This window comes from Lissotriton vulgaris, chromosome 6 (genome assembly GCF_964263255.1).
Source record: "Lissotriton vulgaris chromosome 6, aLisVul1.2, whole genome shotgun sequence".
In the NCBI taxonomy this organism is placed as follows: Eukaryota; Metazoa; Chordata; class Amphibia; order Caudata; family Salamandridae; genus Lissotriton; species Lissotriton vulgaris.
In genome coordinates, this window is record NC_141694.1 from 1,491,241,928 (window position 1) to 1,491,258,871 (window position 16,944).

Genomic DNA, 16,944 nt, shown 5'->3' on the forward strand with positions numbered 1-16,944 from the left:
TGTAGGTATGGAGCTCTGCTGTCCTTGGCAAGTCTCTGACCCTGCATGTATACACATTTGCAGGGGGTCACAACATCTTAGCAATACAGGAGGTTTGTGTGATCTCCTGAAAGTGAATTTTGCAAAGTGATCTTTTAGTACATAAGTTACTTCCCAAAATGAATAGTAGGTTTCAAAACGCTCAGTGTGTAAGAATCAACCTGCTCTCTGTTCCTTAGACCTGTAATCCTGATATGGTCTCAGTTTTTCATCTAGCATGGTGCAATGCTGAACGTTTTCACTGTCAATACCTTCTGACTTGTGTATTTGTGTTTTATAATATTGTGTCATGAGATTATTGAACCCCTGCATGCCTTGTCCTTCATGATTTTAAATAATGAAAGTTGCCTTTTTGTATTTTCTTTCAAAGGGTAAGCCATTCATTCTTGTTTTTCTTTGTATCTTATTTCCTACAGGCGTCTGCTTCAGAATGGTAAGACATGAGCCAGTGCTTTATGCCTGTTTTGCTGCACAGATGTTATTTCAGTGAATCACTAATGGCCGGAAGCCCTCTGCTTTAGTATTGAAACCCAGCTTCCAAATCCTGCTGCTTAGAGCTCCGAACTTTTTACCACTGAGTTAAGCAAATACATCTGTTTTAAGACGGCTCTCTATGTTAAAGTACACAAGGCTAACGAAATATATCCTGTCTGCATGATTTTATTGCAATATTTGACATTCTAATTTGGTAATGGTTAGTGGGGTGCATTCCTTTTGACTGATTCTGCGAGGACGTTTCTTGACATTTGTTATCGTTTTCTCAGTTTCATATCCTCTATTATAAAGAACTTTCCTAAATGTAAGCTGTCTGGCTTAGAGGCGGCTTTAGCTGTTTGTGCGCCTTATGTTTTCAAAGAAAATCTTAATAGAATTATATGCCTATTTAGATAAATACATAAATGACATTTCTGTCTCCCCTTTTCATGCCATTGTTCTGTTCTGGTGCCATTCACATTTTGCGTTTCCTTACTGCAACATACAGCCTGGTACAACGACATTTTGCCATAGCACAGGTGCAGAGACGCGAATATATGATATTACCACGATTTCAAATACAACGCATGGCTTTACCACGCGAATTTTACAACGCTAGTGTCCTTACCACGCAGAATAATAGAACGCAGCATTTTACCATGCATAAAAACGTTAGTAAGCTTCCAACGTCCATTATGCCCAAAAATACACTAAAGTAAACATAACGAAACGGATAGGCAAAAAAAATATGTCTTCAGAAGTTTAATTGTTTGTCTTTTTTCACTTTCACTGACCCTCTAAAATCGTGTCCCCAAGCAAGATGGCTGAATATTTCGTCAAAAAAGGTCATTTGTTAATTTTTAATATACATTTTATATTACTCATTCAGTTAGCGTTTTTAATCGTTTTTAATGTAGATTCCAAAATGTTTAAAAAAAAAAATTGGGGGGGGGAGACCCCCCCCTCAGGCCCCCTTTTTAATTTTTTTACATTTCCACCCATGCCTTTACTACTTATCATGTACTTAATGTATGGTGAAAGCACTTCTATCAAAATAAAAAAGGACTTCTTTTTTTACGTACGCGCTGAACGTAGGATGGTTGACCGGAATGTTTCTTTCGTGGTAAAGACGATCATGGAAGGCATACGCGTGGAAAAGACGTTTACGTGGTAAGTGCCCCGTTGTAAACGTAACGCGTAGTAATGCCTTCGTTGTAAATGATGTTTACAATGGTGCTGCACCAACCATTTGAGATGCTCCCAGACGAAGGGTATTGACCCGAAATGCATTGGAGCAGGAGAATACACAAGTTGAAATTGAAAATCTCTCACTGGAGTCAGGGAGATCATGGAGAGGATGTGTAGAGAAGAGAACAAACACACACATTTTACTAGAAGGAAGTATCAGGGGAATAGAGGAAATCATGAGGCTGTGCATACCACCTATCCCCAATAGCGTTTTATGGAGATAGATGCCTGCAGTCAAGTTGGGGTCTTATAAAAAGAGATCTTATAAATTAGTCAATATAATGATACAAACTACCATGCAGGTTTTGCTGCCACGATAAGGGCCAAATCTATTGTCACACATACATGACTGGTATCATAAACTACGGAATATTTTAGGAATGTAAAATGTAACAAATGACATTAAGGGATCAAATCATATGTTTGCAAAACTAGTGGTGCATATTTTGGGCTAATATGGTAGACTACGGGGGTTTACGTGTCCAAGGACACTGAGAATACTACTGATCTTGCCAATCCAAGTAGGCCATGTAGTCCCATATCTAATCTTGGCCTCGGGACAAGGACCTAATGTTTTCCGTGATCTTTTCCTTCTTTACATGGATTGGATGAAGTATACTGGAGGTGAGTTGAGATGTGAAGTATATTCACTGTTGAATGTTGATGTTTGAGTTTCAGTTGAAGAGTCAATGCAGACTCTAGGTCTGAAAAGGCCATGAATAGCCTGCGCTTCTTTTACGAAACATATTTTAGAATCGCTGGATTTAATCTTGACGCCACCATAGGTGCTCAGGAGTAACTGCTGGAAACAATTTCCAGATCCAGTCTGACACCTGGGGAAATTCACAAGGTGAAAAATCTACAGTTGAGGTATCCACCAGAAAGAGTGCTACCGGGAGTAAGTAATTTGTTCATCTAGAAGGGAATCTCTGTGCTCTCCCATTGCTACTTTAGAAAGTGTATTTTCCGATATACAATAGTGATATAGAGCGCAGAGTACTAAGGATCAGTGATATGTATTTATTTTATTTCATGGTAATAAGGAAAATGTAATATTTTTGTAAAGGCTAAACTACTGTGGAGGCATGTTTCAAGAAGAAGGGGATCTTCATCTACTCTTACCTTAAGAACTTGCTATTAAGAGCAGACACACAACTTGGAGTTTACATGCCACTAACAGAAGTGCAGTCAACTTACTGATTCACAATCCGGGAGGAGAAATCACTTGTTCTAACGAGGACAGTCCCTTTTTTGAGGGCAGAATTAAATTCAACGAATGCCACGGCAAAGCCTGATAAAGTAAGAAAACGAACCCTTCCATAAAAGGTGAAGATGTTCATCGACTCCAACACTGGCCATGAAAACAATACCAATTTCTGCTCCACATTATGTTCTCCAGCCTCTGTTTCATTTCTCTGTGCTGAGTGAACAAGACAATATTGATCTTAAAAACAAAGGAAACAGGCATCTAGAGTTTTGGAATCCACAAGCACTCTCCAATGAAAATACCACTCAAATGGTAAGTGAGAAGACAAAATATGTCTAAAAACCAGAGCACTACTCTGTCTCTGACCATAGCCATGGCAGCACTGCTTCAAGGCTGAGGAACACATTTATATTTCTAAGCGACAAATCAACAGAACTTGGGAAATGAAAGGAAACTCCATGTCAATCTGATTGAGCTCTTAGCAGTCTTTTAGGTGCTCAATACATTTTGCTGTACAGTACTATTTAAAACCATGTGCTCTAGAAGTGGGCACATCTACATCAGATTCTGCTGTTGGTATATCTTCCTGGAGCAAAAAAGCAGTTGCAGACCGTCTCTCAGGGACATAAAGTATTCTCATGAGTGTGACTCGGCAAATCTAAAAAATCTGAGTTTCTCATCTCCAACCTTTTGCAACATCAGAAAATACTTAAATGCTCAAATCTAACATGCTGTTTTTGAAACAGGCTTGGTGGGTGAAGCATTTTAAACTAGATTATCCAGAGCTTTTCACTGTGCTTTTCCACCTCTTTGTCATATATTACAAATAGTTTATTACTTCCAGTAAACAAACTGCACAATGATGCTCTCTGAAGTATTTTGATTTGATTCACTATGTTTCAGGCATCTATGTGGTGAAGTGTTGCATGACAGTTCAGCATCTCTGAGTCGAGGACTATGGCGGCCCAGGGCCCACCTGGGAAAAAAAGTTAAGATTGTAACTAAAGACAAATTAAGGGACCTAAGAACTATATATGAGTGAATACTGAAAAAGGTCATGAAGGTGATTCTTTCTGTGGTGTTAGAGAATGCTGTCATATGTACTGACAGATATTCCTTCTTTGGTTTCAGACGAATAACCTACTCTTCATTCTCTGGTATATCTTCTGTAATATAATTTGCATATGTCCCGATTCGGGCCCCATTCCTTGTCTACGAGACTCGCCTTACAAAAATGGCAAGATACAGAAAATGTTCTAAAGAACTCTGCATGTTTGCAATGGCAGTAATGAAACAATTGCTGATCTGCTTTCTACTTATCAAATTGCCAGCACCAAATTAGGAGCTTAGTTGGTGTTAGCAAGCACAGGGAAATTCCTTTAGCCTGGCAATCCTGAGATATTAGATTCTTTTCTCAGAAAATAAATTTTATAATGAATATAAGATGTGCCATGAAATCGAAAGAGATTTTGTATTAACCATCCACAAAACTTTCCTACTATTCCTCAAGTGTGTGCACATGGTAAAAATGGCGGTCGACAGTAGGCAGTTAAAGTTAGGACCTAGTTTCCATAGGCAAGCATTTGTTTGCTTTGCTAATAACTTGGGCGCCATTTGACCAATCTTTGCGAAATTCTCAAAACAAGTACACCAATCTCTTCAGCTGCTGTCTGGAAAGTTTTGGGGTGATTTGTCAAGTGGAGGCAATTTCCCATCGCGATTTTGAACATGACTAAAGCTCGAACCGTTGAATGACATTACACCAAAGTTTGCAGAAAGCTACATCTTGGTCCAGAAAGAGTGCTTTCTGTAATTTAGTGTAAATCCGTTCAGTACTTTTTAAGTTATTAAAGAAAAATGATTTATGTAAATTTAGGGACTGTAGAAAAACAGCCAATCTCTAATGAATACCCAGGCTGTTTGGCGCAAGACGCCTCTAATTCCCAATATCGATAGTTACCAAAGTAAAGAAGCAGGCGCTGGAAACTGGAAAGCAAGAACAGGTTTATTGCTCCAGAGGAGAACACGCCAGGTCTGACACAAGGGATGTCTTCAGGAGGTGTTCTAACAACTTCTTCGCTGCTCCCCTTTTTATACAATTGTAATGGCCGGATTTTCCGCTTAGATGGGATCCGCCCCCAGGGGCCCCTATGACCCAGCCAAAACGTACTCACCCTCCTTAGAACGTATTCACAATGGATAGATATGCAGGTATATATACAAGTCGCACCTAAGGATGTGGAATAGCAATACACATGCATAGATTTTCTACAATATCTTATTCACATCAGTTGGTCTCGCGGCCACCCCGACCCAGACCGGTCTACCCTAGGGCAGATATGACACATAATCCGGTGTGTCTACACATGGGCCTGCAGAACCCAATGCTCCCTTTTCCAAACGATCCACAATCCGGTAGATCTCCACGCCAGTATCCCCCCTGGCGCTCTCACTTATGCAAGCCACAATCTTGTGGGTATACACGCTGGTAATCCTCCCCAGCGTTCTCACTAACGCCGCATATCAACGACGACCACATTCCTATGAACAGTCATCAGGACAATGTCTCAGTTATCTACTCGGGATAAAACTATAATAATGACTTTTAATACGGTTCCCAAATTATATGATGTACCTCCTATTCTTGGCATCAAAGGTCCACTCACTCCCTCTTTGTTCGATCACTATTTACCTGATCGGGATTTCACATCCGTTCGCATAAACAACTCTCGACTAGAAGATGCATTTACCAAGATTGAACAGGAACACAAGGCACACGGTAGTTCTATAAGAACTAGGATATTTATTGGCAATAAACACATATCACATTACTATGCAACATAATTTCTGCAAAGAAAAGGTAAAGATTAGAGTGCACGCTAATTGGGAAAAGGGCGGAGATCACCTGGTTAATATGAAGTCTGGGCTCGGCAGTCATCTAGGTTCCCTTCTCGTCTCTGTGTCCTGGCTCGCCTCGCAGTCACACCCCAGCCGTCACAAGTACACGTCTGCACCGCTAGGCTCAACCTCGTCTGCTTCCCTCCAGGGCACCGGAACCTTGCTGGTTATTAGCTACCGTCTCTCTCTCTCTCTGTGCCAGTGCGCTCCGCGCTAATTCTCCTTCAGTCTTTCTCAGAGAGTTTCGGTCTTAAATCTTTCTCGGACTTCAAAAATGGCGACTGTCCGCCATGAAATAATTAATGGCAGAGATGCTAACGGCTAGATGCCGCCTACGGACTAACTGACAAACTGACTAACACCTTCGCTAATATCAAAGCCCGTTCCTTCATGGAAAGCTACGGCCAGTAACCTTCCGCCCACCAAATTCTTGTACCTCCCCGTACCAAGGACACGTTCCCAGCCGGCCGGCCTGAAGTTGTGTCTTCGGTGTGGAGAAAAATACATTCCTTCGATAAGGGCCAGCCTGAGCCGGTTCTCTCCAAGCGAACAACAGCTTGAAACTAAAACATTACACTTCACCTAGAAAGCCTTCTCGAGCTACCGGGCAGAAAGCAAAATGGAGTCTGTCTCGTTTAAGGCCTACAGGGCCCACAATATGCGTAACTCCATGGAAAATATCCTAACATGTTAGCAAATGGGCAAATCATGACTAATACTTATATATCTAACCCCTAACTTAAATTCATAAGCCCTACACTAAGGAAAGTGACACGAAAATGCTCTAATATATGGAAGGCAGGGGCCCTGTCTATAGTCCTAATCCCTATCCTATGGGGGTGATAGGCTGGAGTCACTCTCCATCATTCTCCCTCTTAAAAGAGCCAGAAAAGGGCAGCCATTACAACAATTTACAGTAACTTTATTGGTGGTCAAATATCCTAGGAATTCCCGCCGCCAGCAGGTTCTCACAGAGTCCCAACAGTTTGTCGTCCCCCACCCGGGTCTTAATTAGTGATTGATATCTCGCAGCTGGACATTCCGACAGGATCTGTAAATGTGTGTGATCGGTCATATCTAAGGGTTATGCAAGTGATAAGATCAAGCATTTCTGTTTGTGCAACCAGTCCTGCTGTTGCGGGGGCAATAAACTACGTCCGCAGGGTTTAGTTTACAGCCTGGGACTGGTTCCAGTGACCAGGTGCAGTTGGGGGTTATCAGAAGGGCCTGGAGGATGAAAGGACAAACGTGTTTAGGGCGGGAAGTGGCTCCAGGGCCTTGTCACAAGGACAAGGTTTTATGACCTTAGTGCATTCGTCATGTTGAATCAGGGCACTGGGGATGGTTGGGAGGTCAGGGTGAATCGTGGGTGACTTGCAAAGCGCGAGATGGCCGTGGCACCTAAAATGGATGCCGTTTACGTGCGGAAAATGGCTCTTGTTAGGCAAGATGGTGCCGGTGATGTTCACGTTTGTAAATTGCGATTTAACAGTCCTCCCTTTGAACATTCCCAAGACATCTTGCTAATCTATTTCGATCCCCATAACGTTCTGTATCTCTGTGTCATGTATTACATTAATTCGTTCTATGCGAGAATCTACAGTCTTAGGGCACAAAGAGTTCAAACATAGAGAACACAAGGGTGGTATGCAGTGTATCCCCAAACAGCAGCCACATATTATAAAAATCGGAACCAAGAGGACCGTCAATATTTTCCACCCCCATTCTTTTAATATGCCCCAAAACCAGCTTCCAAGTGTCCAAGTCTCTTGTTCTTGATGGATCTCCGATGCCAGTCTGTGCAGATGTTCAATCGCCTTATAGACAGAAGGCGAGCTGTCAGGGACAAAGGTACAACAGCTGGCACCAATGATGCGGCATGCTCCTCCACGGTCTGCTAGTACCACGTCTAAAACAAGACGATTTTGCAAAGTCATCAGGCGGACTGCTTGAAGCTCGGCAGTGTTGTTGGTGAGGATGCCAGCTGTTACGTTCAAAGCTGACTCTACTGCTTGAGACAGGTGTCGAATGGCCCGGCTGTTTGCCATCGGACCCCAAAGTGGAAAAAGGCCTCTAACTGCATCAAGAAACTGGGATGTAGTAGAATCTGCTTGGTCTGTGTCTCCGGACCGCTTTTCTCGGTGATGTCCAGCAGGTGCAGTGTAGGTCAGAGGCAGAATAAAGGCAATGTAGCAAGTGCCCCTCCAGCTCTTTGGGAGCCAGGTGTAGGCTTTAGTACCACAGATGAAGTACATATTAGGTGATGCACCAAATGAAGAGGGGTCGGCAGTGTGTAGAGTCCTGGTGATGTGACAGGTACTGTGGCCCACGATTTTCGTCCCATGGCCTTCGATGCAGGTAAGCCCTGAGACGTTCACCACAGATAGGGCCACAGTTGTGGTTGCAGCTGTTCTTTTCTTTAGAAAGGAGAAGGTGGGTCTGGCTGGTTCATTGAACACTTTCATTTCCACTCGTTCTTTTGCAGGAATGTTCATTGGGAAGGTCGCATTAGAAGTGAGAGGACAAAAGGGAGCAGCCGTTCTTCCAGTTTTGTTCAGCCAGAACTCGTTATAGAATTGTTTTATTGTCCCATCTGATGTGGCATTGTCTTTGTAGATTTCTTGTAGGAGCATTAACCAAGCAAGGCAGGACCCATGAACAGAGAAAGGTGAAGGGATGAAAGGAATAGAATGTTCAGTAGCATGTGGTAGCAGCCCACAGACCCAACAGTTCGTAGCATTTGCAACAAGATTGTGCTGGTGCAACAGTTGGACGAAAGAGTTATTCCAGAACTCTTTACGTTGTTCTCGGAGGCGTGGTGACAGTGATACCAGATAGTGTTCTTTTTCAGTGGTGGGTTGCACAGTAGGCATCAATGTTCGATAAGCAGGAGCACTCTCTTCGATGATCCAGATTGCGATCATTAGCAAGAGGCTGGTGAGAGATACTGCTATGAGTGTGATTGTCTTTACTGTGTGAATTTTGGCAGTCTTGGCGTCATTGCGGCGGTTCTTCGGTCGTCCAGGATCTTCCATCATTTTCAAGGGGCTCGATGACTCACAGGACCACATACTTCGTCTGGCGTATCTCCTGGTAGCCGTTGTAGTGTTTGACTACCGATCTGAGACTTTTGACTTAGTTAGTGGTCTGCATGTCGAGACGCCCTCCTTTTGTCGACCTCAGGTTGTACCCTTTCTTGGATGGTACAGTAGGGTCGGGATACTCTGCCAGTTCTAGAGTCTCTGTCTGTGGGTAGCAGTTCAAGGCTGGTCGATCTTTGGTCAGGAGCTCTTCTTGGATGTCCACTTCCTTGCTGGTTGTCAGGGTTGGTGAGATTTTCCGACAGAGGTGGGCGTGCAGCCAATTTTTCTTTCCTTCCACTCGAAGGGCAGTTCGGGTGCTGATGAGGACTTGACAGGGGCCCGTCCACTTGGGTTCCAGACTCTTCGACCTCTGGAAATTTCTGATCAAGACGAAATCCCCAGGTCTGATATCATGTCCTGGGCCCCTGGATACGTCCGGAATGGCATGCCGCACCTTTTGGTGGATAAGCGTTAATTCATTCATTAACTTGTACAGGTAATCAGACATTAATATGTCCGGGACATCATTAATGGTGGTTGGTTTCAGTGCCGCCCAAATGTTCATGGGCCTGCCAAAGACCACTTCATATGGGGTCAGTCTGTGCTTGGTTGGGGTGGAACGCATCGATAGCAATGCCAGTGGGAGTTCGTCGGGCCATTTCAGCCCAGTTGTGGCGACTATCTTTGCCAATTTTAATTTTAGTGTGGCATTGTGTCGTTCCACCAGGCCTGCTGATTGGGGGTGAAAGACGGCGTGGAACTTTTGCTTCACCCCTAAGCCCTTCAGAATGTTTTGAATCACTTCCGCTACGAAATGGGGGCAATTGTCGCTCCATAAAATTCGACAAAGACCGTATCTAGGGAAGTATTCTTTTAGCAACACCTTAGCAGTAGCTGTGGCGGTATTGTCACGATTGGGGTATGCTTCCACCCATTTGCTGAAAGCGCATACAATGACTAAGACGTATTTGAGACCATGACACCTTTCTAATTGTATATAATCCAATTGGAGGATTTCAAAGGGGTGATCAGGGATCCCAAACCCTCCTCGAGGTACTGCTGTCCCCTTCCCTGGGTTGTGTTGCAAGCACACCATGCATTGATGTGTGAAACATCTTGCTGAGTCTGCAATCTTGCCGTTATGCCATACCCTTGTGATTAGTTTGGTCATGGGGGCGGATCCTAAGTGTGCAGGTAAGTGTGCCATGGTCAATATGGGGATCAGATAGGCGTCTGGTAACAGCCATTTGTCACAGTCTTTTGTCCTCCAGCAGCCTTCCTCATCTTTCAGTCCCACCCGCGCCCATTCAGTCAGTTCACTCTGTGTGCCTATTCGTCGTATGTCCCTTACAGTCTCCCTAGCGTCAGTCCAGTGTTCTGCTTGTGACCTGGTCACATACATGCGTGTCGTGGTTCTGTCTTGTGCTGTGGTTCGGGCAGTAATGTCTGCTAGTGCATTTCCCTGCCCAGTGAGATCGGTCACCTTCTTATGAGCCTGACACTTAATTAGTGCTAGCTGCTTGGGGAGGAGGACTGCTTCTGTCAATGCGGACACTAGGTCTCCGTGCAAGATGGGTGTGCCGTGTGACGTCAGGAACCCTCTTTCCCTCCACAGGAATCCGAAATGGTGAACTACCCCAAAGGCGTACTGGTTATCGGTGTATATGTTGACTGTCGTGCCAGCCGGTAAAATGCATGCTCGTGTAGGGACAATGAGCTCAGCTGCTTGGGCAGATTGTTGGGCAATGCAGGCATTTTCTAGGACAGTTTGAGCTGTGGTCACGGCATACGCTGCTGAGGTAGTGCCATCATGGAGCTTGAGGCATGAGCCGTCTACCCATAGTTCCCCGTCTGGTTCTGGGAAGGCAGTGTCTCGGAGATCAACTCTACTTTTAGTCTGCTCGTCAGTGAGGGTTACGCAGTCGTGTAGCGAAATTGTATTAGGGTCGTTTTCTGGAAGAGGCAGCAATGTGGCTGGGTTGAGGGTGGAACATCGTTTCAGCGTAATGTGTGGTGCTAACAGGGTCAGTTCGTATCCAGTCAGTCGGGCACTCGTCAAATGTTGCGTCTTAGTCTGGTGTAGCAATGTGTCGACTGCATGTGGTACTAGCACTGTGATGGGGTTGGAGAGCACTATTCCCTCGCAATGTCGTATGGAGACTGCTGCAGCTGCTACAGCGCGCAAGCACGCGGGTATTGCTCTAGCTACTGGGTCGAGGGTGGCAGAGAAATACACACAGGGGTGTTGCTTGTGGCCAATTGATTGTGTCAGGACAGATAATGCACATCCCTCCCTTTCGTGTGTGTAAAGGGAAAATGGTTTGGAGTAGTCTGATGTCCCTAGAACAGGTGCTGAACAAAGGGCATCTCATAATTCCTTGAATGCTGACTGGCATTCCGGTGTCCAAGGGAGTGGAAAGGGTGTGTCTTTGGCTAGGAGGGAGAGAAGGGGTTTGACGATGAGGCTGAAGTTTGGTAATCATTGTCGACAGAATGAGGTGAGGCATATCAGTGAGCGGACTTGTTTCTGGCTTTTGGGGACAGTAGTGTCTAGAATGGTCTGGATCCTGTCTGGTGTGAGCGTTCTCCCTTCCTTTGACAAAAGGTGTCCTAAATACGTCACTTGCAGTTGGCAGAATTGCAGTTTCTTGCGGGAGACCTTGTGACCATTCTTGGCGAGGAAATTAAGTAACTGAATGGTGGTAGTGACCGCTATTGGAGTGGTGTCTGCTGCCAGCAAGATGTTGTCTACGTATTGTATCAGTGCTACTCTGTCTGACAATTGTATGGCATCCAGCTGTCTTTTGAGTGCCTGACTATAGATGCTCAGACTTTCTGTGTACCCCTGGGGTGCTCTACAAAATCTAAATTAACGGGATCTGAGTGTAAATCCAAAAAGATAGCGGCTGTCCTCATGAATGGGTATAGAAAAGAATGCATTTTTGTGATCGATAACAGTGAAAACGGTGGCAGTGGATGGGATGAGGGTCAGGATGGTGGTAATGTCTGAAACTACTGGATATTGGGGCACTACAATCTTGTTTACCTCCCTTAGGTCAATGATAAAGCAGTAGGCTTTTCCGTCTCCCTCTCCCTGTTTCTTTATGATCTGCAGAATAGGACTGTTACAAATGTTGCTCACCACTTCTTCTACCACCCCTTCTTCTACGAGTGAGTGAATGATGTCTGTGAGTGCTCTCTCTCCCTCTGGTGAGATTTTGTACTGCGGTATCTTTGGCAGAGTCGCGTCCTGTCGTATTGTTACATCATTTGACCTACGTCTGAGTCAGCCCTAGCCCACAAGTGCGATGGTAAAGTGTCCAGTAGGGATGTGTCTGCTTCAGAGATGGGATACATGCGTTGGAGTGGACTATCTCTCTGGTGTTGGTGGTTGTCATATTAGATTACTCGCATTCCGTCCGGGGAACATCGAATAGAAGCACGGAAGTGCTTCAGTAAGTCGAGACCCATAATGGCGTCTGGAGTGTTGGAAGAGAGAAGGAATGTCGTGTCGATGATGTTATTTTCTAGATTAAAAGGGATGGGCCTGGACAAAGGGTTAGTGGAGGGCGTACCATCAAATCCTATTGAGGTTACATGTGAGCCAGACAAGGGTGCCCTTGGAATCAGTCGTTTGGATAGTGCACTACGTGTTGCTCCTGTGTCTACCAAAAATGGCGACTCTGTGCCCAGGGCCTTTGCGGTAACATAAGGGCCTTGCTGATCAACATAGAGCTCGATTGGATCCCTCCCTTGCCCTTGGCTGTCCTATGCAAAGTCGTACGTGTTGTCGTAATCCGATTGCTGATACTGGTTCTGTCGGGGGCGGTGAAAAGCATTTGTCCTACCTGGCCTCTCTTCACTAATGTCTTTTGCGTACCCTCTTCCTCGTCCTCTACCTCATGGTCCATTTGCTTATTCTCTCGTACCTTTTTCTTTATTTATTTCTGCCAGGATCGGGCATTGAGATTTCCAGTGTCCGTACCCCTTACAAAATGCACACTGATCTTCCCCTAAGTCTCGGCGTCAGTTGTATGGTGTAGGCACGTTATTTCTAGGGGGTGCTCTAGGTGTGTTTTGCTGATATCCTCCCTTGTACTGTTCCCTTCCTGAATTTACACCCTGTAGCTGTGCTATCATGACTCTTTCTTCAAAATCTTTCTTTTTCTTTTCATTGGCCCTTTCATTTTCGTTTTTCTGCTGTTCATTGTACTGGGCCATCTGGAGGATGGCCGCTGGTTAGAGGCTGCCCAACTGCTCTCACTGGTCTGTAGTTTCTGTGAGACTTCTGGCAACAGTCCCTTAACATAGTTCTGTACGAACAAGTGGTGTCCGGTCGCAGTGGACATGTCTTGTCCACTATAATCGGAGAACACTGTCTCGAACCGAGAGAAGAATTCTGAAACATCTTCTTGAGGTTTCTGGCGGCAAGCTGTTACGATAGACCAATCTATCTTTTTCTCGGGAATCAGGGTCTTTACCTTCTGCACTATTTTGTCAGGGAGGTCTAGTATGGCTTTCAAGGGTTTTTGGCCAGGGTTCATCGAGTCGTCCCCAGGTATGACCGAACAGGTCTGTGTGGTCTACTTTCCTGATCTGCTTCCACACATCGGCTGGCAGACATAGCCCAAAGAACAAATCGATGTCGGCTAGCGTCATAATTGTCGACCCTAGGGCTGTACCTAACTCTGTGTAAAATGTGGTAGGATTCTTTCGTAAGTCCGGCAGGGATTTTCATAACGTCAGAATGTCCTGTCTATCCCAGTGCTGATCCACCCAATTATAGACCACCCTTCCCTTTGCGTCTTGGTGATTTATGTCATTGTGAGTTCCTTGTCCTCTAGGGGGGACCCAATAGGGGGAAGCTTCCTTAATGGGCATCATGTTATCTATTCTCTCTATCTGGGGTTCCGTCATTGCAGATGTTGCATTTTTGTCTACCTGCCCTTGCTCCATGAGGTGGCGGAAGACTTCTAATGTATAGGAAAAAAGTTCTGCTACATCGCATTCACTCTCGTCTCCTGTATCTACCTTTCTGTACAGGGTCACGAGTCGGTCGGTCCCTTTATTCCTATACTTTTCCTCTTACGCTGTGAGTGTGTAATAACAAAAGCGCGCAACAAAGTGTCGTTTGCGGTTGTCGACGTAGGAGTTACATATATCTGTTATGTATTCCTCTGTTTCTTTCCTGTCTACTAGGGTTTTAACTATCTTATCGATGCCTGCTCACTCATTTTGACTTAATAGTGGGATTCTCACCAGCCCTTTCACTTCAATTGTTTCTGATGTGCCGTCTGGCAAGGCATTATGCGTGAGAGGCTCGGTCGGCGCAGAGGCAGTGGATACCGAGGCCCTGGCGCTACCTTCAGTTGTATTCTGAGATCCTTGTTGTTGCACTTGAGGATGGGTAGGGGCATAGGGAGGTGGCATGTAGATAATCGGTGCACCTAGGAGTAGATCGTCGTCTACCCTTTGTTTCTATGGGAGTTCAGGGTAAAGAGTTGAGGGAGCTCTAACCGGGTATTGACCTGAGATCTCTGCCTCTCGCTCCTTCCTAGCTTTTTCTCTTTCTTTAACTTCCTATTCTAACTTTTTGCCAGCTAGGTGAGCTGATTTTCGTAGTTCTTTTTCTATTCTTGCTTCATCTCTTTTCTTTCGCTGTGTTGTTTCTTTTCGCCATAAGCCGAAGCTGTCAAGCATAGTCGGTGTGGTTTTGTTTTCACGTAAGGCTATTTCTAGCGTTTCTATTTTAGCAGGATCAAAATATCCTGTCAGTGGCCACTGATTTTCTCGATCTTTTTTAGTGTGCTTGTGCCATAGTTTGCTATAAGCTACAGCGACTATTCCATATTTCAAATACATGTCCTTATTAGGGGTGCCCTCCGGTGGAGCTGGATGACTGATCTCTAATAAACGATCCGGGCTGAACCAATTACCAATCAGTGGGGAGAAGATAGGCATGCCGTATAATCGGACAAATAAAGATCTCAAACAATTGTGGACAAAGGTCCGCACTACCTATCCTTCGCTGCCTGCAAAGAGAGAGAATATTCCTATTCTTCGTTGTTTGCAAACAGAGAATATCTCAAAAAGAACCAACGTACGAAATAGCTTACAAGTTAAACGAACCATTAAAGCGCAATAATAGTATTCAATCCAAACAATTCCAATACAATCAATCATTTGACAGCAGACGTTTTCACGACCTTACCCGGACCGTATGGACAGTTCTTAGTCTTCCACTTCCAGCGCCCGGTCGTCCTCTTTTCTCCGTATTAGCCGCGGCACTCCTGTGGGATCCCAGTCAGGACCGTAAGTCACTCGAGAGAGGTCCGTTAAGAACCGATTAAGTTCAGATGATCGGCTGCCAGACGAGGTTCTCTTTCAGGCAGGTGCACTTTCCCGATCGTTGCAGTCGTTCACTCCGTCGTTAGGACCTCTCTACCGGACCTCGTGTCGCTGATGGGCGCCACGTTGGGACGCCAATTTTTGGAAAAACAGCCAATCTCTAACGAATACCCAGGCTGTTTGGTGCAAGACGCCTCTAATTCCCAATATCGATAGTTACCAAAATAAAGAAGCAGGCGCTGGAAACTGGAAAGCAAGAACAGGTTTATTGATCCAGAGGAGAACACGTCAGGTCTGACACAAGGGATGTCTTCAGGAGGTGTTCTAACAACTTCTTCGATGCTCCCCTTTTTATACAATTTACAGTAACTTTATAGGTGGTCAAATATCCTAGGAATTCCCGCCCCCAGCAGGTTCTCGCAGAGTCCCAACAGTTTTTCGTCCCCCACCCGGGTCTTAATTAGTGATTGATATCTCACAGCTGGACATTCCGACAGGATCTGTAAATGTGTTATCGGTCATATCTAAGTGTTATGCAAGTGATAAGATCAAGCATTTCTGTTCGTGCAACAAGTCCTGCTGTGTGGGGGTGATAAACTACGTCCGCAGGGCTTGGTTTACAGCCTGGGACTGGATCGAGTGGCCTGGTGCAGTTGGGGGTTATCAGAAGGGCCTTCGAGGATGAAAGGACAAACGTGTTTAGGGCGGGAAGTGGCTCCAGGGCCTTGTCACGAGGACAAGGTTTTATGACCTTAGTGCATTTAGTCATGTTGAATCAGGGTACTGGGGATGGTTGCGAGGTCAGGGTAAATCGTGGGTGATTTGCCACGGCACCTAAAATGGATGCCGTTTACGTGCGGACAATGGCTCTTATTAGGCAAGATGGCGCCGGTGATGTTCACGTTTGTAAATTGCGATTTAACAGGACTCACAACTTTCGTGGATCCGACAGATCTAATGCTAAGATCTGATTGGCTGTCACAACTTCAACCAGGGAGCAGCGTAGGAATAACCTGACCCCGAGGCCTGGTGGTGGGCTCCCACAGGGAACTTGTGGGGAGCTAAAAATGCTTAAAAAAAAAGAAACTTCTCTTGAAACCGCCAAAGGCCATGTGTGGTGTGGAGTTGACTGCAATGTGGGGCGTTGGCTGCAGGGCCTGGCCTTCCCACCATGCACAGCCAAAGGCAGTCAGCAGCAGAGGTTGAACCGCAGGCGGTTGGATTAGTGTATGGTAAGTAAATATTACTTTATGTTAAAAAAAATAACTTGAAATATGCTGAAAAAAACAAAGGTTACAGGGACATTATAGTTAGGAAATAGAATTTAAAAACACTTGGAAATTCACTGAAAAATGTCCAAGGTTACAGATCCATTCTAGTTAGGAAATAGAATTAAAAAAACCTTAGAAATTCACTGAAAAAACAAAGATTACAGGGACGTAATAGTTAGGTCCGGATTTTACACACAAAAAACCATATACATTTAGCAGATATAGTTAGTTTTCTCAAGTATAACTCGTGCCCTAAGGTAATTAGAACTCACCCTTGCCATACAGTGCTAAGTTCACCCCATATTACATCACTCATGACAACTTCTATGACATCACTGACCATATTCCTACAATATGTGCTGTAAAATTATTGATG

At 44.8% G+C, this 16,944-nt stretch overlaps 1 protein-coding gene across 1 annotated transcript in view; it reads left to right on the forward strand.

Annotated features, from left to right (window-relative positions):
• ACYP2 (acylphosphatase 2) overlaps positions 1 to 16,944 on the forward strand; it is an 834,305-nt gene that overhangs the window by 126,479 nt on the left and 690,882 nt on the right. Inside the window, exon 2 of the mRNA XM_086927647.1 lies at positions 456 to 472. Coding sequence (XP_086783773.1) covers positions 456 to 472 — 17 coding nt within the window. The remainder of the gene's footprint in view (positions 1 to 455; positions 473 to 16,944) is intronic.